The sequence below is a fragment of the Talpa occidentalis genome, unplaced genomic scaffold (genome assembly GCF_014898055.3).
Source record: "Talpa occidentalis isolate TD23 unplaced genomic scaffold, MPIMG_talOcc4v2.1 talOcc4.9, whole genome shotgun sequence".
Taxonomy (NCBI): domain Eukaryota; kingdom Metazoa; phylum Chordata; class Mammalia; order Eulipotyphla; family Talpidae; genus Talpa; species Talpa occidentalis.
In genome coordinates, this window is record NW_023605305.1 from 105,733,093 (window position 1) to 105,759,914 (window position 26,822).

At 42.5% G+C, this 26,822-nt stretch overlaps 1 protein-coding gene across 2 annotated transcripts; it reads left to right on the forward strand.

Annotated features, from left to right (window-relative positions):
• Positions 1-7,498: 7,498 nt before the first annotated feature.
• Positions 7,499-26,023, forward strand: FNDC7 (fibronectin type III domain containing 7). Of its 2 annotated transcripts, none has more exons than XM_037500403.1 (10): positions 7,499-7,587; positions 8,553-8,810; positions 12,002-12,256; positions 13,752-14,009; positions 14,576-14,830; positions 16,252-16,506; positions 17,416-17,676; positions 21,776-21,805; positions 25,086-25,153; positions 25,240-26,023. In XM_037500403.1, the coding sequence occupies exons 2-9, from the start codon at positions 8,654-8,656 to the stop codon at positions 25,115-25,117; spliced, it is 1,503 nt and encodes a 500-aa protein (XP_037356300.1). In that variant the 5' UTR covers positions 7,499-7,587; positions 8,553-8,653; the 3' UTR covers positions 25,118-25,153; positions 25,240-26,023. The 2 variants fall into 2 exon arrangements, with proteins under 2 accessions (XP_037356300.1, XP_037356301.1); XM_037500404.2 differs by having other exon boundaries at positions 7,555-7,587; positions 8,593-8,810.
• The last annotated feature ends 799 nt before the right edge of the window (positions 26,024-26,822 follow it).

Consider the following 26,822-nt stretch of genomic DNA (forward strand, 5'->3'; position numbering starts at 1 on the left):
ATCATAAAGACAAAGTGTCTAGTTTATATAACTTCTCTTATTTGTCTTTTGGGGAATTAGGAAAATGAGAAATGATTTTTTTTAATTTCAAGATTCTCTAATAAAATGATTTTATGATTCTAATATTGCATCCTTAAAATGAGAACAATGATAACTATACCACAGAAAAGGGAGACTAAATAAGGCAGTTTTAAAATTGGATTTAATAGTCCCTCCTTATCCACAGATTTGCTTTCTGCAGCTTCAGTTACTCAAGGTCAAATGTGGCCAGGAATTTTTACATACAATAAAATATTTTGAGAGAGACCACATTCATTTAACTCTTATTGCATAATATTGTTCTTTGGTTATTATTGTTCATCTCTTACTGTGCCTAATTCAAAAGGTTCTATACTACCTGTGTTTCAGGGTATCCCCTGGGGGTCTGTGGATAAGGGGGAGCAACAGCAGGTGTATGATTGAGCCATAAAATCTACGCGTATACAATAGGGTTTTGGGGTGGTTCTTTTCTGCTTTATTCTTGTTCGCTTATTCATAGGAAACCTTCAACACTGGCCAGGAAGCAATGAGGAAAACTGACTTTTTTTTAAAAGTGGCCTTTAGTTAGGCAAAATCCAGCTCTGCTGTCCTTTGGAAGGTTCTGGCACATGCAGGAAATGCTGAGCCCTCAGAACAGGCCCTTTTCGATCCCATGGCATCCACGCTATTTGATAGAAAATGAAAGAGGGGAAGCAGACTTAGATGCTGGTATTAATGTTAATTGATTTGTCCTGACTTTTTAATGGATGGGGTGTGTTTAACTGATATTGTATAGGAGGTTTCATATTGTGGGTATGTGTTTTGATTCCCTTTGGACACAACTTAGCTGTCTGGCCTCTGGCGCTGCGTGGGCTGCTTTAGATCTCTCTGAGTTGGTAGAATGCACAGATGCTGAGCATCAAAGGGCTCCACTTTTGGCTGATTGGAGCAGTTGATTGCACATCTAGGGGGTAAAACTTTCTCTTTCATCAGTACAGTAAGTGGGCCAAGCATAGAACTGAGGAAGGGTGAAGAACTGCTGTAAATTCACGATGCCTTATACATCCCACTCAAGCCTCTCATCTCTTAAGCGAAACATAGCACAGAGATATAGCTCCCCTTTCATTGCTGCTACTAGTCAGATTCTTCCCTAGAACCAGATGTGAAACAGGTAGTCTGTCTCTACAGCCTGTGCTTACCCCAGTACCCCCTGAATGTCACCTTCTCTGGCACCTCTCCTACGGCAGTGCCTTGCAATCTGCCTTTTCCAAAGACAAACTTGCCTGTCCTGGTACACACACACACACCCTGCACAACTTTCAAAGTGTCCTAACATACACATATATTTGCAACAATCCAAAGATGTAGGAACTTTACATTTCAAAGTAAATCCTAGAATGTTGATAATTATTAATATTCCACATTCCCAAGGGAGAAAACTGGAGACTAGAAGAATATAAAGGACTTGTACACATTCATACACAAAATCCACTGCTAGAGCCAGGGTTTGAACCCAGAGTTCCTAAATCCAAATCTTTGCCTATTTTACCATTGGCAGCCCTGTTTCATCCTGCTGATATTTGCACCATGTATTATTACTCCTTTGAGCAAATGTGCCTTTCCCACTTGATTCAATGGGGCAAGTTTTGTGGAGTCCTCAGGCCCCTCAGTGGCCTAAGCCTTTGGGGAGCGCACCTGTGCCATGCTAGCTGTGTAGATGCCTTTTAAACCACACCATACACACATTAGCAGGCCTCTTAAGTCCATGACTTGCTGGTTGCCATTCTTCCAGGAAATGAGTCCATTCCAATGAGCAGGCCTGGCTAACATAGGAGATAAACAATGGGGGAAAAGAAATAGGAGTTGAGAGATGCCATAAAGACACAGGAAAGAAGATCTAGAAAAAAGGACACATAATTAGGGGAGCAGAAAAGTGATGTGTTATGGGCAGGATGAAAATGGGAGCAACAGGGAGCAGAGCCTTTGGCCCTTCCTGCAGAATCAGCTTCTACTGGCAAGATGAACAGGCTTGCAACTTCCCCCAGCGTATAAAACCATCATAATTTTCTTTTGATGGCAAGAGAGACAGTCCTGGGTGATGTTCAAGGAATGTCTGGCCAGTGCACAGTGGAGACTTTGTTCATTCTTGCAGCAACGTTCTATCTGAGATGCTGCTGAAGCCAGCTCTCTGAGCTCTTGATGCAGAGAGAGAAGGCTGCCTATATCATGCACATAGAGACCTGTCGGATGGGGATACTGGGGATGGAGTCGATCCTGGAAAGCCACACATTTAGTCTGTGTTTCTCTTTCTCCTCTTTGCCTGATGGTTTTGCTTTGCCCTTTTTGAATTTGGCAGATAGTGAGTTTACCAAGCAAATTCAGTACATTAAACATGAAGGCCAGCTGCCAGTTTCAAACCTGAAATCCAGCTATTTTTGTTTGACCTTTTCTTCCATTTGGCTCTCCTACACCCAAAGCATTTTTGTGTCTGGATTTTTTGCAAAGCAGTGAATCTGATTACCATGCTGTATCTCCTACTTCATATCCAGAGGATAGGAATGCCTTGTGTAAACTCATGGTATAAGCATTCATCTCCCTCTGGCAGACCATGACCAGGCCCATGAGAGGAAGGACTAGAGCACCTCATTTTTACTCTGGGGCTGATGTTTTGATAGAGAAAGGGAGGATAAACCTTTTTTATTTTATCTAGGAGAATCTGAAAAAGGTTTTGCCCTGATAATATGAAAGGAAGTATAATGATTTAATTATAAAATAAAAAACTCAATTCTCATTCTTCCTCTTCCTCTATTAGATTACATGCCACTTGGAAAAAGTGCAAAGCGCAGGCATGGAGGCCTCAGCCACATGGAGGTGGACTGACCTGGAGGTGGTGGGGCAGTCGTGGGCGGGGAGGGGAGATTAGGGATAAAGCAGGGTGGGGAAATTACAAAAGTCAAATTAGAATCCCCTGGAATGCAGCCCCTCAATTCTCTTCCTCTTCTCAGAGGTCTGTTTTGTTTTTTGTTTTTGTTTTCCATGATCTGGACAATAAGGCAAGGATTATGTCTGAAGGACAGCGTGAGGTGACTTAGTGTGAAAAGTAAAATGATGAAAGAAGTCATCCTTGTAGGAATCCCAGTTAATACACAACTTCAAAATCTTTTCAGCTCCTGAAATACCCACTATTGATCAGGCATATTCAAAAATCAGCAACAGCATCACAGTGGAATGGGCTACAGTGCCAGGAGCCACCAGTTACCTCCTCACAGCCGAAGACGGGGACACTGTCATTGAAACCATTGTGGCCAGTTCTCCAGGGACTCTGATGGGACTGAAGGCTGCAACCTTGTACCAAATCACTGTCAGTTCCATAAGTGCCTCTGGGAGAAGCCAGGCATCAGCTCCAAAGCAGGCAAAGACAGGTAGCTGGGTTCTCATGCTCTCTTGAGTAATTGCTTGTGGATCAGCCATGCTGCGAATGCATGACCTAATTTGGTGTTACATGAGGGTTTGTGATTCAGGGCCCAGAAACGAAAGCCACCAAGTGATGTTTTCTGGGAATTCAGACTTCTGTGGGGAAAGGTGATATTTAAATTCCAGATGCTTTGTTTGAGACAATAAACAAAGCATCTTTGTTTATTTCTGGGCATCTTTCAAAGCATCTGTACTTTAAAGTCTGTGAAAAAGAGTTTTCCATTTTTGTCTTCAGTTATCCATAAAGAACATGCTAAATGAAGAACACATAGAAGGGATTTTGCTGCAGTTGGACTGGAATTTGTCATCGGTATTACTTAAATGAATTGATTAAGTTGTACTTAAGGCATATTTCTGAACGGTTGTATGTATATTAAAATAGTAAAAACCATCATTTCCCCCATTGATTTATGTTTATATATATATTATGACTACAGGGATGTTTTATCTAATCTCTTACCAACCTCCATTTGAAAGTAATATCTAAAATTAGAATTTCCCTGTTCCCCATTGCTCTATTGAGTCATTTATGATTAATACACATTTAGAAAGCAATTGTGTGATGGAACTCTACTGTGTCTCTTTTGCAAAGCAAATAATTATTTCCTAATATAGATAATCAACCTCAAATTACTTATTCCTAAGTTTGAATTATCCTCAATTGGACTTTCATAAGGCAGATGCACGTGTTTTTGTCTTTACAGTGTTGGCTGCACCAATTCTAGAAGTTAGTTCTCCAAGCCCAGACTCTATTTTTGTGCAGTGGGAAGCTGTATATATGGCAACTGGATTCTCCGTGTCCATTATGCAAGCTAATGGTTTGGGTAAAATATGGAAAGAGAATACCACCAACACCTCCTTGACATTCACCAGTTTAGATGCTGGGACTCTCTATACTATAAAGGCCTATGCGTGGAATGCCAATGGAACTCCTGGGGATGACTCCACCTGCAATCAGAGAACAAGTAAGGACTTCTCAGCTCAGCCCCAAACAATCCCCTTTTTGCTTAATGAGAGGGGCTGTGTGTTGGAGCTGTCAAGAGCGGTGTTAAGTGATTAGTGCAGAGCAGCTGACAGCAGCTATTTACACTTATTACGAGTTTATTTATAGTGCCTGACTATTCCTCCTCAGTGGTTTAAATGCTTATTGCATGGGTAAAGAAAATTCTGCTGAGAATACACAGGCATGGTACCTCCCCTTTTAAAGCCAACTTAATTTCACCATATTCATTGAATATCACACAGCAGGAGAGGTTCTTGTTAGGCCTACTGCTCACCCCTATTCCTTTCAGGCCAATAGTTTAGACAAAAAGAATTGGGCCAAACAGGAATTCATTTATTCGGTAGACATTTAATGAGTGCATGCCATCTCTGGACTGTTGTTTTCTAGAGATAAAGCAGAAAACAAAACAAAGTCCCTGTTCTTATGGAACTTTATGCTGGATGCAAATTGGTCCTTCAGATATAAGGACTTCACTTAGGCCTGAGGCTGTCGTTGGGCTTCTCATCACCTCTCCTCCAGAATTAGGCTGAAAAACTGGAGCATGATAGGTTTCCTCTCACCATGCCATCTCAATCCTACTGCATCTTAGCCAGAAGCCCCAACTGAGCTGCTGGAATGAGCCAAAAGAATGAGAGGGGGAGAGAGATGTTTTGCTTCTATTGAAGCAGCCAGCCAGCCACGATCAATATCAGATGGCAGGCTCTCATCAGCCAGATTAGCTGTTTATCCCTGGGGGAAGACCAAGGAAAGCATGGAAAGAAACCATAAATGTCCTCTCCAGCACCTTCTAAGTTTGGAAGGGAGTTAAAGCCCCATTGCCTATGGATCCAGGCAGAAATGTAGAAGAGAGAGGTGTCCCTTTTATAATACTTCTCTAGGGAAAAATCATATCAAGGTGATTCATGAAGTGCCTGGTGAGGCAGGATGTCCTTTATAAACCAATCCCCCTGGACCTCTTCATTCATTCATTCATTTATTCATTCGTTCATTCTTCTTTGGGCAAATATTTATGGAGAGCCCACATGGTTTACATATTTTAGCTAATAGGGTTGCAAAATCAAAGCATGATGCTTCCACTCAAAGAATGGGCTGTATCTTAGAAGAGATGGGTGTGTAAGTCAATGGCTGCAGTGCTTTGTGACAAATATTTTGATAGGAGGATGCCCAGCAGGAGATGCCCAGTTCTACAACAGTCTAGGGAACTGGGAGAGTCACCTCTTGGAAGTCACCGCCTAGAGGTGACTAGTTTCTGAAAGCCTCCCTCCTCATTTGTTTCCCTGTGTTTTGAAAAGTTTTAGAGAATTTAGATTTAGCTGCTCTGTTAATATGCCAGAACTGCTGTAACGAAGTACGACAAACTGCATGGCTTAAACAACAGGAATTAATTGTCTCACAGTTCTGGAGGACGGAAGTCTGAGATCAAGGTATGGACATAGACCTCTGATGCCCATGAGAAAGGATCTATATGTTCCAGGACTTTCTCCTTGGCTTCATCTTCCCATAGCCTCTCGCTGTATGTGTATGTCTATGTCCAAATATTCTCCTTTTATAAGGATAATAACCATATTGAATTAGAGTTCACCCTCTAATGACCTCACATTAATTAACTACGTCTGTTATGAACTTATTTCCAAATAAGACCACATCCTGAGGTATTTGGGGTTACAGATTCTGAATTCAACACACAAAGTTTGAAGGGACTCAATTCAATCCATAACTGCCTCCCATTATTCTACTCATTTTTCTGGTGTTCCTTGTGGGAAAAGCAGGCTGTCCTAAAGCACAGCAGGTCACCCCTACCAGCCCCAGGCCCAGTGCTACCCAGAGCAGACCTGTCTCTACAGACAAGCCAACCATGCAGGGACAGGGGCCTGTGGAAATGACCCAGGGGATGAACTGTTTCCAGAACCCAGCCACCTCAGCGGTGGGCGCCAGTCATTCTTTCAACCTGCTGCTCCACCACAAGTCAGTTGTGGCAGTTACTATTCAGAGCTCAGCAACTGCCTTGTAATGGAGCAATCAGGTGCGAGCTATGAGCTGATTGGTGCTAAATGGTCCAATCAGACTTGTGGGTGGGGCACCCTGAAAGAGGATATAAGCCACTTACGGAGGGCTCTGGGGAGAGAAAATGCCAGTCCCCTAAGATGAGAAGACAGTTCCAGCCTCCAAGGGAAGAAGAAATAAGGGAAAGACTCCATCCTGGCCTCCAAAGAAAGAGAAAAAGCAGCATTCAGTAGCTGACTTCTGAGGAAGGAAGAGAGGCCAGAGGAGGCTGTCAGACGGGACCTGTCTCTGCCGTGGCCTGAAAGGAGCACCCAAGGCCCTGGGCCTGGTGTCTCAAAGAGCTGTTTGTTGTTGGTATAACCCAACAACTCACAAAGAGCTATTAGCACTGGGTGTCTCTGACACTGCCTCTGAGGGACCAGTAGTGACCAACACCACTGGCCAGTGCTGTCCAGCACTCCTGGTGACCAGTGGTGACCATCACTGATGCTATCTGGGTGAGGTAGCAGCCACTTGTGGAGACAGTAAGCTCGTTGTTTCCCCTGTTTGTAAAATAAACCCCATGGTGGTTGTTCTTGGAGTCTGAGATGTGTGCAATTGTGCGGTTCCTTGCAATTGTGCATGCAGGTGGGAACCCACAGACAGTGACCGGGCCTCTTATCAGGCACTGTCCTTTGTTAGGTGATAGCCCATAGGCCCCTATTGTGTGGATGTTGTATTGCTATAGACCCTGGTTCTGGTTTTTGGCCTTTTGGGACTTTTTTGGTGGCTCTCTGCTCTCAGAGCCCAGGCAGATAGGTGGCTGTTCCATCCTTCCAGCCAAGCTTCTGCCTTGTTGCCCTTTTGTAGCCTTGTCCACCCCTGTTTCAGAACATGTCAGGTACCTGCCCTGCAGAGAGTGAGTTGGGCCTTTCCTGTTTACTACCACTAGCATCCACAGGGTGCTGGACTCTGCTCAAAGGCTGACCAAGCAGGTCTCTAGGGTCTGCCAGGTGGGCCTTATGATGTCACAGACACTTGGGGCAATTTCTCTACCACTCAGGAGAACACCCATTCCAGCCTTTTCAAGAAGATAGCCCTGAAGAAAGGCAGGTCTCTTTTTTTTTTTAATAAGTTTTATTTTATTGATTTATTTATACAATAGCTGGGGTACAGGCCAGAGTCGTGAGACAGTGAGAGGATTCACCAGAGACAGAACGGGGAGCAGAACAGGCAGATGACTGAAATACACTGCTGAGGGGAGCAGCAGGAGTGACAAGAGAGGTCTGCCGCACCATGTGGGAATCTCCCCAGCTAGCCAGGAATCAAACCTGCACTGCGGAGGCTGTGGACAGCTTCGCAGTGCTGTGCTCAACCTGCTGCACCACCAGGGAGGCCAAAGGCAGGCCTATTTCTAAGAATATAGGGGGAAGTGTTTTAGAGACACTTAACATGGAATCATCACATTCAATATGTCTCTTCCTTCCCTTTGATTTAGAATGGAAAGAAAGTGTGCTTTTCTGGAAACAATTAGAACCTGAAAGCTTTTACAGAAGAAGTCTTAGCAAGTGTCAAAAGTAATAAAGGGCTATTGTGAAAGCTAAACTCTTTAACTTCATCTATCAATAATAGAAATATTTGACCTACCACACAATAATAACATACCCACACATCCCTTTTAGTTCTTCATAGTTACAGTTTAATTTAATTATTTCAACCACTTGTCAAATTGTGTATGCATTCATTACATTCATTCAAAATACGCTGAATGATTACTCTGTGCTAGAGACTGATTGTGGACTTATTAGATCCCATTGTACAGATGAGAAAAAAATTAAACGACAGAAAGATTAAATAACATGACCAAAGTCTTATAGCTAACTGTGAATTTGCATAGTTCATGGCAGATGTGTTACCAGTTCCCAGGTTCCCTAAATCCCAGTTTTCTGATCTGAACACTTGGAATTATCCTATCACTGATGTGACTCAGCCTCCAAACTCTGCAATTTTGTCAGCTCAATCTTAGCTTGGGGCTGAGACTACCATAAAACTGAATTGTTTCTCAAAAATATAGGTCCTATTGCTCCTGCCAACATTCAAGTCTCTTTTGATAGTGGGGCTCTGAAGGCATCTGTTTCGTGGGCACCGACAGAAGGAGCTTTCAACTATACCGTGATGGCCGAGAGTGACTCCTCAGAATTGAGCTGCACTACAACTTCCAGTTCCTGTACCATCTCCTCTCTGCAGTGTGGAACCGAGTACCGGATTTCAGTTTTAGCAAGTAATGATGCTGGATCTAGCAAGTCAACATCAGCAGCGACTCTGAAAACTGGTACGGAAACAAGAGGGACTCTCCTGTGGGGCTGATGAGGCAAAATGACTGCCTCTGAGAAACAAATGGTCACCCGACTGTGTTCCAAATACTTCTGAGAAGGAAAAACAGAAGCCTGCTCTAAATGGAGGCATTGAGTCGGGCATGCTGATGAGTCTGAATAATGTTGACACTGAAACCAAATATTGTGCACTGGCAAAAGCACTTCTTTGAAAACAAGGAGGCTGGTTTCTGTTCCAGATCTTTTACTAATTAGTTTTTTTTTTTCTTTTTCCTTTGTACAGTTGGAAAAATTCTAAGAAGCAATTGAAGTCAGACACAGTTTTAACTGTGCAGTATAGATAGCCCCCAGTACTTTACATCATGTTTTATAGCTCCAGTCTTGGTGGGAGCTATTTTTTAAGATAAAAAGGGGGATGTCTATAATTCTGAGCATATGTTTAGATATTCTCCCGTTTTCATTATCAGAGAGATAAAAATCTACATATGTAGAGGGTTTGCTCCTTCATCTAAAAACATCTATGTGTTTTGAGGATGGGAACTAACATTTAGTGAAGACTTAATGATGTCCCAGATGCTTAAATATATGATTTTACTTAATCCTCAAGGCAACTCAGCAAGGTAGGCTCAATGCTTTCCTTTTCTCAGATGAGAACATTGACGCCCAGGGAAGTAAAATCATTTTTCTGAGGGCATACCAATTTAGGCGGTAGAGCTGGAATTCCAGCCCAAGTTTTGCCTGATTCACTCCCTAAACCAAAGAAAGTGTAGATAAATACAATAATGTCTACTTTATCCAACAGTCAGAATTTGGTATTCTAAGCTTAAAAGACTTCTAAACACACAGGAAAAGAGTCATCACAAGCTGATATGCTGCTATTCCATTTCAAAGGGAAAAGTATAGCCAGCCCTTCAGATCCACAATTTCTTTTTTATTTTTATATTTTTAAAAGATTTATTTATTTATACAAGAACTGGGGTACAGTCAGAGGTGCAGGAGGGTGAGAGAATTCACCAGAGACAGAGTGGGGAGTAGAACAGGCAGACAGACCAAAAGCACTGCTGAGGGGAGCAGTAGGCGCAATAGGAGAGGTCTGCCACGCCATGTGGGTATCTCCCTGGCCGGCCAGGAATCAAACCCACACTGCAGAGTCTGCAGACAGCTTCACAGGGCTGCGCTCAACCCTCTGCACCACTGAGGAGGCCCCAATTTCTTTGTTTTTAAAATTTTTTCACTAGGGCCTCCCCTGGTGGCACAGGTGGTTGAGCGCAGCACTATGAAGCTGTCCTCAGCCTCTGCAGTGCCAGTTCGATCCCCACCAGCCTTGGAGCAACCCACATGGCGAGCAGACGTCTCCTGTCTCACCTGCTGCTCCCCTCAGCAGTGTATTTCATCAGTCTGCCTTTTCTGTTCCCTGCTTTGTCTCTGGTGAATCCTCTCACCCTCTAGCACATCTGGCCTATACCCCAGTTCTTGTGTAAATAAATAAATCTTTTAAAATAAATAAATAAATAAAATTTTTTGCTAGATAATGTTGGTTTGCATCATTGCTTGGATTTGGGAGGTCTAGGCTTAAACAACAAAAGCCCCTTCAGGTGCTAACATAGCACACCCACCATCCAAACACCCACAGTGTACCCCCATATCCATTGTGCTCCCTCCCCCACTTTGTTCTCACCTCTCTCCTCCTCTGGGTGCCTCAGGTCCACAGTCAGTTTTGAAGGGCTAGTTTTGAGTTTGACTTTATCTGACTCGTGGTTCAGTTTCTTTATATTCTGCATTTAAATGGCACCTTCCAGTATCTGTCTTACAGTTATGTTACGTTAAATAATGAACTTGGTGATTTGGCTTCCCTTTTGGCAACTGTAATGTGGACAGTACACCAGAAATAGGAGGGTGGGATAGCTCAGAGTGAGGAAGAGCTAAGAAACTTCGAGGGGAAGGAGTTTAGGGGAGTGAATGACATGGATAAAATGGTGGTAGAAGGAACCTACACTACCTCATGCCTCTGGGCTGTACCCTATTTCGTGTATGCATAAATAAACAAATCTTTAAAAAAAAAAAAGAATGTAGACTATTGGTGGTGATGTTGAACTATAATGAAATAAATATGTTAAAACATAATGCTGTACTCTGAAAACCTACATAAGGTTATAAAAACAATGTTATTTCAGTAAAAATTTATCTAAAAAAAGGAGAAAGAAGAGAAATATACCTTCAAAAGCACAGCAGTCATTTAATGCAGGCAAGTACTAGCCAGTGCTTTTTGATCTTAGATGCACGTTAAGAGCTTTTATAAAATCCTGATGTCCAGGCCCCACCTAAGTTCAATTAAATTGGAGTCTCTGGTAATGGAGTCTGAATTAAATCGTTTGTAGATGTTCCTCAGTTGACTCAGTCTTACACACTTTTCAGTCCAGGGGGGCGCAACTATAGTTTGTGTATAACACGGTGGTGATCATGTTAATGACCTTGACTTGTTAACAAAAGAACTGTCTTTAGAAAGCACTAAAAGTCCCACCCTCTCTGGCCCCCCAATATACAAAAATAGAAAGTCTGAGAATGTGTTCTGTTGTGCAGCACAGTGGGGGCTGCAGTTAGAACTTTCCATCTATGTAGGTTTGTATATAAGCCTTCAGAAAGATCCAGCCCCATCCCTTGCTAGCTGTGCGAACTTGGGAAATCACCTATCCTCTATGAACTTCAGTTTCTTCAATCGTAAAATGATGATAATTGTTAGAAGAATTTGAGAAAATGTAAATAGAAAGCACAAAGAATGGTGACTTTTTTAATCTCTAAAACAGATAACTTCTGGGATCTTCATTATTCCACTCAGGCTAGTCTGATTTCATCTCTGGTCAAGGCCAAGTCAACAAATGCTCTAACAGTGGAAATTCCCATATCTTAAAAAGACAACCAAACTCTGATGGCCCACTACTTTAAGTATATTTCATATAACAGGAGAACTTGGATAGGCTATCAGTTTGCTGTCATGGTCTGGACTTTTTGATTCCATAAGGAAAATCTTCTAATGCTTCTAGTGTGTAGTTTTGTGTGTTAGGCACCAAATTCAATCCATTACAAAGCTCAGAGGCTGTTTGGGTTGTCTTGAGATCCTGGACAACTGCAAAGTTGCAAAGGAAACCTCTGGAAAGACTCTCACAATTGTTTATTGTTTATCATTTTCTAGTTGCTTGTGCACCTGGAAGAGTGACAATTCAAGAAGATCCCCCCGGTCACCTGTCTGTGGCTTGGTCCACTGTAGATCTGGCTGATTACTACGTGGCCTTTGTGAAGAGTGATGACGGCTTGGAAGTACATTGCAATACATCCCTTACCCAGTGCAATTTCTTATCTGAGTGCGGCTTCACGTACTTTATTAGTGTCTTTGCCTATAACAAGGCCGGCCAGAGTCCTTTGGGTGATGTGTTCAATTACACCACAGGCAAGTCAACCTTGACTTTTGTAAAGTGTTCCAAATTCACTAATATCAGCAACAGAATGAACTCCAGATGGCATTCAGGGACTTCCAAGGCCACTTGGGAGTCATTTTCATGTCAGACATGAAAAGTCACTTTTATCTCTCACCTTTCTAGACTAGGAAATTTTGGCTTCATGGACCCAACCACTATAAGTATGCAAGGTTTTGGAGTGAAAAGAAGTTAAAGTTCTTCAATCCTGCTCTGAAAAATCAAACCCTCTACCAGGATCTACTCAGCGTTTGGCCCTGTGCTAAATGCCAAAGGGAACACAGTTCTATTTCTCAGCATTCATTCTCTCCCCTAGACCAGGAGACAAAGATGCAAAGGCAAAGATGCTATGTGGTATGGATGACCTTGGAGTAGGACTTCTGGGCTTAAGTACAAACTTGACCATGAATTCATTTGTAAAATAGAGATAATGATGTTTAACTTGGAGCTTCCTCAGTAGCCTCCAATGCAAAATGGGACAAATAATAATAAGAACATGAGTATGACAAGCTCTTTGTGTGCACTGAAGCCAAATGCAAAATATTTGTATTATCATGATTGTGACTATTGTTCTCCTCCACTAACCTGGATTTTCTAGGGCAGGGATGATGTTTTCTTTATCTCTTCATCCTCAGTGCCTATCATAGAGTAATGAACATATAGGAGAAGCTCAAGTTTTGGAGAATGAATTAAGTGAGTCATTTGAAATTAATTAATTATATTTGTAAGCATACTATCACATAGCATGTGATTAACAGTACTACTCAGATTACAATAAATTTGGCCGGATTAAGGAAATCATAATTTGTGCCTTTGGAATTTGGAGTAAGAAACTATCAATAAAGTGTCCAGAGCACAGGGAACTTTCCAGAGGGAATGGCTTTGAACATTGTCTTCAAGGATGGGTGCAAGAGCATCCCAGAGAAACAAGAAGCTGAGTTAGACATCTGTCAGAATTTGTCGATGAGGGTCTTTTATGTAGACCCTCTTTTAGGGTCTTCTATGTAGAGTCTTTTCTAAGAATTTCTACTACAGTGATTTTGCCCCATTTTTTATCTACTGGTAGGCTCTGGAAGTTAGACTAAGTATGCTTTTGTCAGATAGAAGAAGGGAAAGGCATTCCAGTAGGGAGTCAGACAGAAGAAGGGAAAGTCATTCCAGTAGGGAGTCAGCTGTCTTCAAGGTGTAAAGAAGTGAGAACATTTGTAGGGTGGGGAATCATGGAGTCTGGTGTGATGGGGATGGGTGTAGCTGAACATGTAAACTGGATATACTTTGCAATGACCTTGAATATCATGCATAAAGGCTCTATCCTCACGTAGTGTTAGGCCAAGATCAGAGCTGAGCAGGCCTATAGGAGTTTCTTGTAATAATTTAGGGGGCCAATGACAGGCTCTGGACACTGGGAGGTCAGGCAGGACTTGGTACCCATTCTGGATGACCTCTATTTTCTCTCTGCTCTGCTTTCAGCTCCCTGTTGTCCAAGCGACATTAACCCCATCTTGGTATCCAGTGACAGAGTAGAGATGGTCTGGTCTCCTGTGCGTGGTGCTGAACTGTACCAAACGAGGGCTGTAGATGGGTTCAGCATGTTTGAGTGCAAGGACACAGCTCCTGCCTGCACCCTTTCTGCTCTGGAGTGTGACACCAAGTACAACATCACGGTGTATTCCTTCAGCGAGATCCGGGGCAGCAACACGTCCTGTGCTTCCCAGGCCATAACCACAGGTACATGGCAACCATGATTTCTCTGAGTGATGCCTGATGGTTCACCCCAGTTCTGTCCCTCATGATGGACATTCAACAAGACCTACAAAAAGGTTAATTTCCCTTAGCCACTCTTTGCAGGGAATCATTAGAGCCCCTGCATTAGTAAGGAGAGGCAGAAGAGGAGGTGAAAAGAAAAGGAGAAAAAAATAAATGAGGAGATGATTGGAGAAGAGTAGAAGGTTTTCCCACTGGTTATCTCAGCCATTCATTCCTTCCTACCTTCTGGGGCCTACCATGAAGGCCGTGAAGATTAAGGTCACAATTGTGTGTCTTAAGTATTTTTGCTTTTGGAATTCAATACACTCCTTAACATTTTCCAAGAGTCTGATGCTTCAGGAACAAAATATCACTGGTCACTGGCAACAGGTTTTCACAAAACTTCTATGAACTTGGCCTCCATGCCTGGATCAGTTGAAAGTAATAGTCTCGCTCGGAGTGAGGTTGGGGGAGGGGGTCAGTTTCAGCACAAAAGGCACTTGTGATATTTGTGGCTGTTTCAAATAATCATGCAAAAACTCTGTTAGCTCCTTGCAGTCCTGAAATAAAAAATGTTTCCAAGGATGCCTTCTCCATAATTAACGTGCACTGGCGATCCACTAATGAGGAGGCCACTTATACCGTGACTGCTGAGGGGGAGAAGGGGCTCTTCCAATGCAGCAGCTCAGGGGAGTCCTGCACCATGGGGGACTTGCCCTGTGGCTCCATGTTCTCTGTCACCGCGGTGGCTGAAACTCCAGCAGGTCGGAGTCCGCCCAGCTACAGTGTCCCCCTCGAAACAGGTATGTAGCAGCCACCAGCCTCAATACTGACCTCAGTGGGATCTACCCTGAGTGTGATATAAAATACTTTCAACTCAGAGACTTGTCGAAGAGCCCTAGTCTTAAAAATGTTCAACATTTGGACACGTATTCTGTAAAAACATCAGAGGCCCCCAAAGCCTCATAAACTGGTCTCAAAGGAGGAATACACTGATGCAGCAAAAACATTTATGTGAATTCATGTTCCCCCCATGAGACACACTCTATGAAAACAACTAACAAGTGGCCAAATGGGCTTCTTATTGTTTATTCCTTTGGCTCAACTCTTTGAAATTTTTCTCTAAAACATGTTTCCTGAATTTCAGTTTCCTAATTGGTAAAAGGGGAATAATGTTCTCATCGGGTGGTTTGAATATTAAGTTAATTAATGCTGCAAGGCACTTAACATAGTGCCTGATGCACAGTAAGAGGTTTATAAAAGAAAGCTGTTGTTGCTTTGTAAGCACATGTGAAGGAAATTATTGAAAGTCTTTGGGCATTATTTTTTCTTCTATACACAATGATCGTGGCCTAGACTATAAAAGTTGAAACAAAAAGCAGTAATATAGAGATAATACTAAACGTACTAGAAGATTCTAAATATATTCTGTATAATGAACCCCTGAAAAATTGAGACTTTGTTGTGATATTCTTAGGTGGATAAAAATATTTCAAGTTTTTATATTAAATATGTACTATGAGATGTGTGAAAAAGGCAAAATATATTTAGTTGCCATTACTATGAAACATTATGTTGGTAGAAGCAGTGAATGCAAATATTGCTTTGAAATTTGCAATTTTTTGCAAATTTTGGAATTTTTTAAGTTGGAGGGCAACAAAGGAGTTGTTTATTTTTTTTGGCCTTGAAGAACTTGGGGGTAGGCCAGAGGTGAGGGGGCCGGGTAAGAGGATTCACCAGAGACAAGAGTGGGGAACAGAACAGACAGATTGACTAAAATTCACTGCTAAAGGGTAGCAGCGGGCAAGACGGGAGAGGTCTGCTGCACCATATGTGGGTTAGCTCCCAGATTGGGGATCGAACTCAGATAGTAGTGGTGTGATAGTGATGAGACTTAACCCCTAGGCCACCAGAGAGGCTCCAAAGGATTTCTTTCTTATTCTGGAAAAAAAAAAAAAAATAATGGTGAGCAGAGACTCACATTACCGACAGATAGTTAATGCCCCAAATTCTTGGGGAAAGCACCACTATACACAGTTGAGGTTAAAATGATGTGTCAGAGGGAATGAGATCTTGCTTAACAAGAGGAAATTTTGATTAACACTTGAGGATTTAAGAAACTTAGGGTCTTGAATGATACAGCAACATACCATTGTTGATCTTTTTTCACAAATAACCCTCAGTGAAATAAATCACTAATTCTTTCTCTCTCTCCCCATTGAAGTGCCGTGCTGTCCAGCTGGTCTGACAGTAACACAGGTCACCCAATCAGTAATCAACGTGAGCTGGACCATTGGTACAGGGTCTCAAACCTATGTGACAGACCTGGAGTCACGCACTGGACAGTCCAAGTGTCACACCCGTCAAAACCACTGCCTCCTGGGATGCATCACGTGTGGCATCAATTACACAGTGGCATTAAAAGCAATTAGTGCCACTGGCTTGACTGTGGGCTGCGCCTACCAGAGTTACTCCTCCAGTAGGTGAATTCTAAACTCATGCTCTAAAGTATCATAACTTTGACTCTTACAAATCCAGACATGAGTCCTTCCTTCTCACTTAAAAAAGATGCTGCATTTCCACCTGACTGGTGTTATATATATATTCAGATTGCTTTCTAAAATGTTTACTGTTTCCTCTTAAAACCTCAAAGCTTCAGAGGTCTCTGTTGGTGGTTGGTGAATTAACTCCCCTAGTAGCAAGGTCCTGGTATACTTTTTCTGAAAAGGGGAAAGGTTTTTATAAGATCCTGCTGCCGGCAACACAGAGTAACATAGTCTTGCAGAGTTTTCAGAAAGCACTGAGATTGCCCTAGATTTCTATCTGGATTGCATTATTATCTTTTTGTTGTTTTTATGCTACTCCCTCGGTCTTCTGAACCACTCCAGCTCTTTTTATGGATTTTTCTTTCAACAGGCTAAAAGAGCACTATCTTCTGACCGTATTGTGTGTCTCTTTCACAAAGAACAAACCATTAGGGAATAGCAGGGGAAGATAAAAATGACAAGGCTTAGCAAATAAGGTTACTCTTATAGATCCTAAGCCTCTGAAGTGGCTGCTTGGAGCACTGTTTTAAGAGGAGAAAAAAAAACAACAACAAAATTCCTGAGGATGCCCTCCTAGGCTTCATGGGAAAGAATCCAATGGCCTGCTAGCTAACGTCAGCCTTGGGTCATGGGGTGGGAGTGTTCAGATAGAATTTTTGAATTTTTGCCATCCCAGGGATAGTAGAGAGTCTTGGCTTCCTACGTGAAACAAACTTGAGTATTCCTTTGAATCTTGCTCCAAGCCTGTATTAGGTTCCTTACATTGTCTCCCCACGTAATAAAGGCCATGGCTGGTGGTCAGGTGTATTGAAGTGATTTTGTTTGTGTTTTTCACCTGTTAGGTGCCTGCTGTCCTTTGGGGGTAAAACTATATCGGTTGGGCCCTAATGGCATCAGGATCTACTGGCAAGCTTCCAGGGGCTCTGCCAATTACAGCACTGACCTCTATGGCTCCAAGGGCATTTTCACGTGCTCCCCAAGTGCTGGCCTCAGTTTCTGTGATGTCACTGGGATACCCTGTGGAGATGTATATACCGTGATGGTCTCACCAGTTGCTGAGTCTGGACTGAAGCTTACTTTCTGCCCCAAAAAAATATATTCAGGTAAAAGAAAACATGATTCCTTGTTATTGTTTTTTTAATGAGCTTTTATTTAACACTAGCCCAAACAGTGAATTAAGACTCAGGGCAATCATATTTATTTGCTATGTAGGTGGGTCAAAGAGGGTGTGACATTTCCATGTTCTGGAGGCAAGTTTCTTTGGGATTGTGGTTTTTCTTATTAATTGATTTGGAGAAACTCCTCTCTTCCTGCTTCCTTTGATTCTTCTTCAGAAAAAGGATCACATGTTGGCTGTATAAATAGTAAATTTTAAATGATTTTTTGCTTTGAGATTTTTTAATATAGTCTTAGAGATAATGATAGACACCCTGGAATGTTAGCCATTAAGAGACTTGAACCTTTATTTGCACTGATTCAGGCTTATGACTGAAGAAGAGCTGGAGGATAAGAAAAAAAGTGAATTTAGAAATCATAAGCTATGTTTGGAAATAAGGGTAGATAGACAATCTGGGATCACAAAACATGACTGTCAATAACTGCCATCTCACCAGAACTGACAGAAAAACATTAGGAATTCTCCTGCTCTATATTCCAGCGCCTTCTGTTACCTTGCCCAAGGCATCGTCATATATTTTTCATACATTTCTAAAATTTTTTAAAAAGAGAGAGCCCTGAACTTTGCAAATGAACACAGGAAGAGGAATAAATATTGACTCAGAAACTTTTTCTGATGACCCGAATCCAAAATTTCCAAATAGGTGATGAGAAGTTTCAAGAAGGCTCCTGGTGTGAACCAGGCCAGGTCTTTGTGAGCAGGTGCTCTCTCTGTCCTTGATGGTCATGCTCTCATTCCTTGCTTTTTCATTATCTTGTCCACAGGACAAGCTGGCCAAAGCATGGCCTATCAGAAGGGACAGGACTGGGGTGGGGGTGGGGATGAGCTCTTAGGAAGACAGTTTGATAACAATACTTCATGATAGTTGTATAATGTTTACAATGTGTTAAGTGTTTTCACATTCAATATCTCATTGAATGCTCAAATAACGCTTGATGTAGGTTCAGTGGATTTTATTACTCAGTTAAAAAATGAAAAACCCAAGGCTCAGAAGCTTCCAAATCTTTACAACAGTCTCTTCTTCTAACCTCTAAATCCATGTTCAAATGACACTTCTACCTGCAAGTGCCCCAGGCATTGCAACTCAAGGCCAAAAGGAACTCCTAATGTTCTTCTAATTACTGATCTTCCTCCATCTTTGTTTTCTGTTCAAGAGCTGAAAATCCTAGAGTCAGCTTCCTTCTACCTCCCTGTCCATATCTTAATAGTTCCCAAATCCTCTCCTGTTCACTACATGACAGTTTCTAAATCCAACTCCACATCTTCATCCCTGCAACTGCTCCTCTACCCAGGCTCTCTTCACCTCGCTTGTAAGTTACTGCACATCCTGCCTTCTGCCATCACCAGAGCCTCCTTACCAATTACCAGACTTGCCATTCCAGGAAGCTGACCTGATGGTGTTACTTTTATGCTTCATGAGCCTCAGTTTTCCATGCCCCACAGGATAAAATTCAATCCTCTTGAGCACTGCATTCAAGGTCCTGTTGGGGGATAAGGATGTCCTGAACAAACTCCACAAATAGGTTTTATGGATCCCACCCCCACCCCAGACCTAAGAGATCCTAGACACCAAGGACTACAAATCCCATAATGTCATCACCACTAATTAGAGCATTGCTGGGAACTGAGGGTGGAGTTAAGCAGCCAGGCTTAGTATATAACCAGACATGTGGGCCTTGGGGAGGTGTGGGGCTGTTTTTCTGCCAATTTTCAGTATGCTATTGGGGTCCCAGCTCAGCAGAACTGGTAGGACACATTCACCAATTTATCTCTCTCTCCCTAAGTTACTCATTTCTTCATTTCCCCATTTTTTTGGTTAATAAACCCTTTATTACCCTTTTTGTGTGTGCCTGCAGTTGAGTCTCATTATAAGTCCTTTTTAAGCATGTGGGTGAGGGCTCTTGGTCAAGCCAACCCATTTCACACTGGGGTTGCCCTGTAACAGTCCCTCACAAGGTCTGTCTTTCCACACCTGCACTGTCTAATAGAAATTTAACGCAAACCATGTGTGAAAAGTTTTAATTTTCCTTTGAAAATTAAATGATTGTGGGCCTCCCCTGGTGGCGCAGCGGTTGAGCGCTGGGCTGCAAAGCTGCCAGCAGCCTCTGCAGCACCAGTTTAATCCCCGGCCACCGGCAAGGGGCCCACATGGCACGCAGACCTCTCCTGCCACCCGCTGCTCCCCTCAGCAGTGTATTTCTTCAGTCTGCCGTTCTGTTCCCACTCCAGCTCTGGTGAATTCTCTCACCCTCCTGCACTTCTGACTGTACCCAGTGCTTGTATGAATAAATAAATAAATCTTTAAAAAAAAAAAAAAACTAAAAAAAAAGAAGAAGAAAATTAAATGATTGAAATAATTATTTATCAAAAAATTAAGAATCTGTTGAATATTTATTCCAATGGGTATCATATTGATAAAGGATTTTTGTATTCTTCAGCAAGTCAATGTACAGATATTTTTCACTTGCTTAGATCTTGTTATTCTGAAAATCTTTCCATAACTATTACAAAATAATTATATTTAGTTTTACTATCTCTTCATAGATTGCTTATTTAATTACTATTATCCTGAACTTAAGTCAATGTGTTTTCATTTTTTACAGAAACAAAGTCTTACATTTATAAAATTTAAAGATGAGAATTTTACCATTCCCTTGTTATGGCAACCTGAAAAAAATTTTAATCTCCTGGTAGCCACTTTTTAAAAAGCAAAAGCAAAAGATGAAATTAAACAATATATTTAGTTAAGTCTATAGCTTCAAAATATTATTTCAACATGGATCAATATAAAATTCTTGCATTTTTTTTTTCACACTAAGTCTTTGAAATCTGGTGTGTATTTTATACTTTATAGCACATCTCAGTTCAGGCTTGCCACATTTGGGTGGTTACTGTATTGGACAGTGCAATTCTAGGTGCACCCCACAACACCCCTCCTTCAAGGATTCTATTATGTAGTATAGTCACATGACATCATTCACCACACACACACACCTTCCTTACTGGACCTGGCAGTGTGGACAGGCACCAGGAGAACACAGCTGGGCCCTGCAGTTTGGAAGGGCCCCACTACACACACCAAGCCACATCACACTTCTGAGCTACTGTGGTTCTCTTCTCTTTGCCAGGAATTCACTCCACCTCCAAGGGAAACCCAAAGTTCCAAACTCATAGTTCCCCTCTGTGAAGTCTTCTCTAACCCCCATAGGCTGAGTGAGTCCCTCCCTCCCTTCTGACCCGGCATCACCCTTGTCTTTCCCACACCATATTATAAGAAGCCGGGTGTGTGTCTTTTCTTCTAGTGAATGGTAATATTTCAAGTTCTCAGTACTTAGGCATGACTATTGACTAACATAGTTTAAATTTAAAAAAAATAAATAAATACACGAGTTTATGTGTTTGCCTATGATCACACAGTCAGTAAGTGAGATGTTATTTCTCCTGCCCTATACCCACAATTCAACCCTTGGAGAGGGATTCATCTGGTGGACTGTTACCACCAGAGTCCTTGTCAGTGACCGCTCTAGCTCCCTTGGGTGGGGTACTATCTCATGCCTGCAGCAGTTCATCTTAGTAAGGATTGGGCATGTAGGCTCAGATCAAGAAACCCACCTTTGCTCAGTGTCCTCAGTAAAAACCATGCCCTTGGGGGAATTTTTTTGATGCTTTTTTTCCCCCAATATCAGTGATACCTAACTGGGTTAAGATGACACATTGTTAATGATAATAATAACTAATAGTTTTTTTGTGTGCCAGATATCTATTCTAAGGGCTTTACATGTGTTAACTCAACTGATCCTTCTAACAATCCTATGAAGTTGGCATTCTTATTCTTACAACTTTACAGATGAACTGAGGTGCAGAAAAGTGAAGTGACTTGCCCAAGGTCATACTGGTAGTAGATCTCTCTTTGGATATCACCTAAGCTGGTTATTATGCGTATTGGGTTTACTTTCCTGTTTTTCTTTCTTCAGTTATAGCTTTACCTTAAGTATGTCATTAAACATATATTAATTTTTTTACAGTAACCTGCTCTGGAAGTACACTTGGAATGGGTAAGTCATTTTTCTCATGGGTAACATAGAAGGGAATTTTTGTTGCATTTTATTTTATTATTATATTTTTGTGCAGAAGAACCGGGGTATAGGCAAGAGGTACAGGATTCATCAGGGACAGAGGGGGGAAGCAGAACATGCAGATTTACTGAAACACACTGCTGAGGGGAGCACTAGGGGAGACAGGAGAGGTCTGCTGTGCCATGTGGGTCAGCTCCCTGGCTGGGTTTGAACTCAGGCTGAGACTTAAGCCCTAGGCCACCAGGGAAGCCCTGTTGTTGAATTTTGGGCAACTTAACAAAGTCATGCCAAAGCTGACTCTTCAATTAGTAAGAAAGGCAAATTCTTTCTTTTTGTGATACAGGGGTTCTTGCTCTTTCCTGTAACTTCTCTCCTGTTAGGATGCCTCCGTTGTTGGAATGAACTCCCTTGGACTCTAGAGTCTTTCCACCTTCTAGGGTCCCACAGGAAAAATATGAAGATTCAGAGAGGCAGCTGTTTCATCCTCACTTCCGAGACTGGTTCCCAGTCCTGTTGGACATCAGGTCATCTTGAAAGCTTAAAAGTAACTGATGCCTGGACTCTTTATTCCCAGGAAGTCTGATTTAATTGGTTTCAGGAAAAATCTGGGCATCAGGCTTTTTGACCATTTTTTAGATGATTCTATAGCATAGCCAAGACCGAGAACAGCTGCTTTCCAGTAGTCAGTCCTTCTCAAGCTTTAAGTGCTCACAGCTCACCTTGGACCCTCTTAGCACCAGATTCAATTTGGTGAATTTGGGGCGAGCCTGAGACTTTGCACTTCTGACAGGGTCCAGGTGATTGGTGACATCACTCTGCCATCTGACCACACCTTTAGTGGACGGGCATTAGAGGGAAACTGCTAGCTGCCTGCAGGGAGCTAGGATGTCCTTTTCAGTTTGTATGGGTAGATGTGAAGTAGTAAAGGGACACTGAAAGGGGAAATTGGAGCAAAGATAACCCTCACTGCCTCCTCAGGCTTATCTTGCCTGAGGCTGATCTTGCCTAGGCTGTTCTGGGCGCCCTGTGGGTGGGCTACTGTTGGGGTGGGCTGAAGAGATGACCACACAGCTGTGTGATCAAGAAGCAGCACATGCTGCTATGGGAGGTATGCTCACCATACTTTTAAAAAAAGATTTTTTTTATCCAGGTAGCATTGGTTATATGCTTTAGAGGAACAGGTTCACACCTCTTCAGAGGGATGTTATCACATACCCACCACCAGCATAGCACCCAAAATCCTCCACCCTCAGCCATTGGTCCCATCCTGCTTTGTTCCCTACCCTCCTCCTCTTCTTGTTACCTCAATTCTACAGTCATGATTCTGGGCTTGTTTTGTCTGTTCCTTTGTTTTGTTTCTTTATATTCCATGTATGAGTGAAATCATCCAGTATTTATCTTTCTCCTGCTGACCTATTTCACTTAGCACCATCTCCTCCAGATCTGCCTATATTGTCACAAATTTGCCACACTCTTTTAAGGTTCTGCTTGATTTAGGGCCTTGAGAAAAACCCCAAGGGATATTATCAACCCCAAATTAAACTAGATGGACACACTACACACACACACACACACACACACACACAGTCAGACATGGCTGACCTGTAAACCCCCAGGTCAAGCTGGTCCATCTAACACTTCCTTCTGCTGGCATGGACTGGGTCCAGAGTCTCTCTTGACTGCCTGTTTTGTTCCTCTCCCAGCACATTGCTTCTCTGAGCACAGCAGGACACAGCCTTTCCAATTCTGCCCCACATGCAGGGCTGAAGTAAGCACAGTCCCTATGAATTTTTAATGGTTTTTGTTCCTATTAACTAAGGGAAAATAGGGCTGGCTTATTAACACTGTGAAGAAACGTCTCACTTATATTTAAAAAAAATTACTTAAAAACTCCCAAGTACTAGAGACCATAAGCTCTGGTCTCCAGTGAAATGTGCATGGACCTAAGTCTGCATTCTTAGAACCTATTTCCAGTATCATGATGACTTTTAATCCATGTTCCCCTGAGCCATGGAGGGGTGGTAGGAGAATCTTGGGAGGCCCCAGGAGGAAAGGAGTGGTATATTAATGTTCATTTTCTTTAAGAAAGAGTTTCAATGCGTAAGAAAAAAGTTTGCAAACCATTACTCTTAGACCTGGTTACTGTTAAAAGACAAACTAAGGCATATACAAAATTTAGTTTACTTGAGCAAAAATCTGCTCAAATTAGGCTACATCCCATCTAGCAGGGAGAATGCACTCCAAGAAGCTGTACAAAATAAACACTTTTACAGGCAAGAGGGAGCAGGGATAAGTTAGCTATACCAGGCTAGAAGTGGGTTGTTATTGCAAGGTTACTTTCCTTTAAGGGATGGTAGGGGTCTCTCAGGTAAATTACCTAACTGGTGCTGACCAAGCAATTCCTGATTGATGAGTTTAAGATTCCATTTCTGGGACAGCTGAAACTAATTAAGAGACATGGGGCTTAGCAGAAATGATTCCATTTGGATCTGTTGTCTGGTTTTTGTTTTTGCTTTTGTTTTTTTGTTTTTAAGATTTATTTATTTATAAAAGCACTGGGTACAGTCAGAAGCACAGGAGGGTGAGAGAATTCACCAGAGCCAGAGCGGGGAACAGAACAGGCAGACGAATGAAGTACACTGCTGAGGGGAGCAGTGGGCGGTAGGAGAGGTCTGCGTGCCATGTGGGACCCTCAACCGGCGGCCAGGGATCCAACCGGCACTACAGAGGCTGCGGGCAGCTTCGCAACCCAGCGCTCAACTGCTGAACCATTGGGGAGGCCCCTGTTGTCTGGTTTTTAAACTCTACTCCTCAGTGTCACCAGGAAGCTTGTACAAAGTGCCCACTCTCAGGCCCCACCCTTATTTACTAAATCCCCGGGTGGTTAGTGTGTGTGTGTGTGTGTGTGTGTGTGTGTGTATTCAAGTTTGGGAAACACTGCTTAAATAATAATTCTCAAACTTTGGTGTGTTCACAATCTACAGGAGCGCTAGGGTAGATCATATAGGTGCAGGCATATTGCAGTGCGTCAGGGCCAGGCCTCTCTGGTTCTGCCGGATTCCCAGGACCTGTTGGTCAGTTTCTTCTCACCCATTGAACAGTTCAGATTCCCTTAATTTCCTGCTTCCTTGCTGTGACATGTTGCAAAAATAGCATTTCACATCAAAATGCTAGTGGAAAGCTCAAAGACATTTGAGGGCTTTAAAAAACAAGTCTGCATCTTTAATGTATCCTGTGGTCACTTCCTTGCCCTTTCCAGTGATTTACAGAGGGAAGAGAAATGCTGAATGACACAGTGAGCCGTGGATAAAACCAGAGACTGAACTAGTGAGTAATTGAAACAAAGCAGTATGATTCAAAGGCAAAGTCTTTTGTTTTTATTTTAAAAAATATTCTTCCCATATCTCTTGCAGAGTTGTCTCAATTGTTAGTATGATTAGAGGTGGAAAAGATCTAATAGAATACAAAATGACTGCAGGATAGGACAAGCCAAGCCCTTTCAGCTTTTCAGTGAACAACTCTTGATGACAATGTCAGGTGTGCCCTCACCAGCAAGGACTTCAAGATCTTTGGTGGCAGGGACTCCATGGAGCAAGGGGTCCAGAAAGTCCTTTGGAAGGCTGCCAGAGTGAGCCAGAATACAGAGTCCTAGAAACATCAAAGATCTGCTTAGCAGACCTGAGATTCACATCCAGACACACCAGACTTTAACAAATCCACTTCCTGTGTGTTTCATCAACACCAGCACTTCCTGTGCAACCCTCTAACCATACATGGGCTGGAAACACTCCCTCACAGAGAAGTCTAAATCAAGTCATCCAAAGTATCACCCCAGGGCAGACCTCCACCAGGACTTTGGCAGAGGCTGGACGGTGTCAGCTGCCAGCGCAAATGTGGTGACAAACACCCTCATCTCAAGTCAGGAGGAACTTGAGCTGCTTGCAGGGTTCTCAGAGTCAATACATCAAGTGATGTGACCTCCGAATGAGCATCTTGGAAAAGCAAGCTGCTGGCCTGTTGCTAGAAGGACGGCAGTCATGATTTTGACTTAGCAAGATCATTGGATGCAGGACAGTGGGGCACAGCCTCAAACTGGCAGATTGACATACAGGTATTAATGGGGGATACCCATTCACACTGTAGCTTCTTTTGTCATCTTTGGAAAGGAAAGGCAATGATTTGTAATACAAAACTGTGTACCTAGAAAAGCGTTTGTCTTTTTGAATGTCAGTAATCTTATTGAAAAACAGTAAGTAGGATTTTTTTAACACACACACACACACACACACACACAGAGTGTCTACTCTCCAAAATACAGCTATGGAGCCAAGACTGTCTACAGATAAGAAAAACCATAAAACTCTGCCCAGAGGGAATAGGATATCAGCTTGAGGCAAACTGGGAGGGAGGGCAAACTTCCTCTTCTGTATAAGACAGATCAGAGATACAGAGGTGTCGTTGATGAGAGATGCTCTGGGTGTTGATGAGAGATACTCCCCAGAGCATCTACACTTGAAAAGGCGACAGGACAAAGACAGATTTATAAGCCTGTAATTGGTTGTATCAGCATCACAGACAGAGGAGGCCTGAGTTTAGTTCATTTTTGTTCCTAACCCCCAGTAAGTGAACTTTGGGCTACATGGACTTGGGGCACTCATTATCTATACAGATCCCCAGGCACCATCCCTAGAGATTCCAATTTAGTAAATTTGGGAGCAGGCCTGGGAATCTATATTTTCAACCAACTCACCCAGTGATTCTGACAAATGGCCAAATTTACCCACTCTAAATGGGTTCTGCCACCCACCTTATCAAGACAAAACATACTCTAGTGTATAAAACTTTCAATGGAAAGGAACTTTAATACAGTTAGTATACAATAAAGAGAAGACAAGAGAAAGAATAGATAAGATAGTTTCCACATGAAACACCCATAAGTTCCCCATCCCCTCATGGGTAAATGCCCAGCCAAACAGGGCTGGCCCAAAGCAGGACT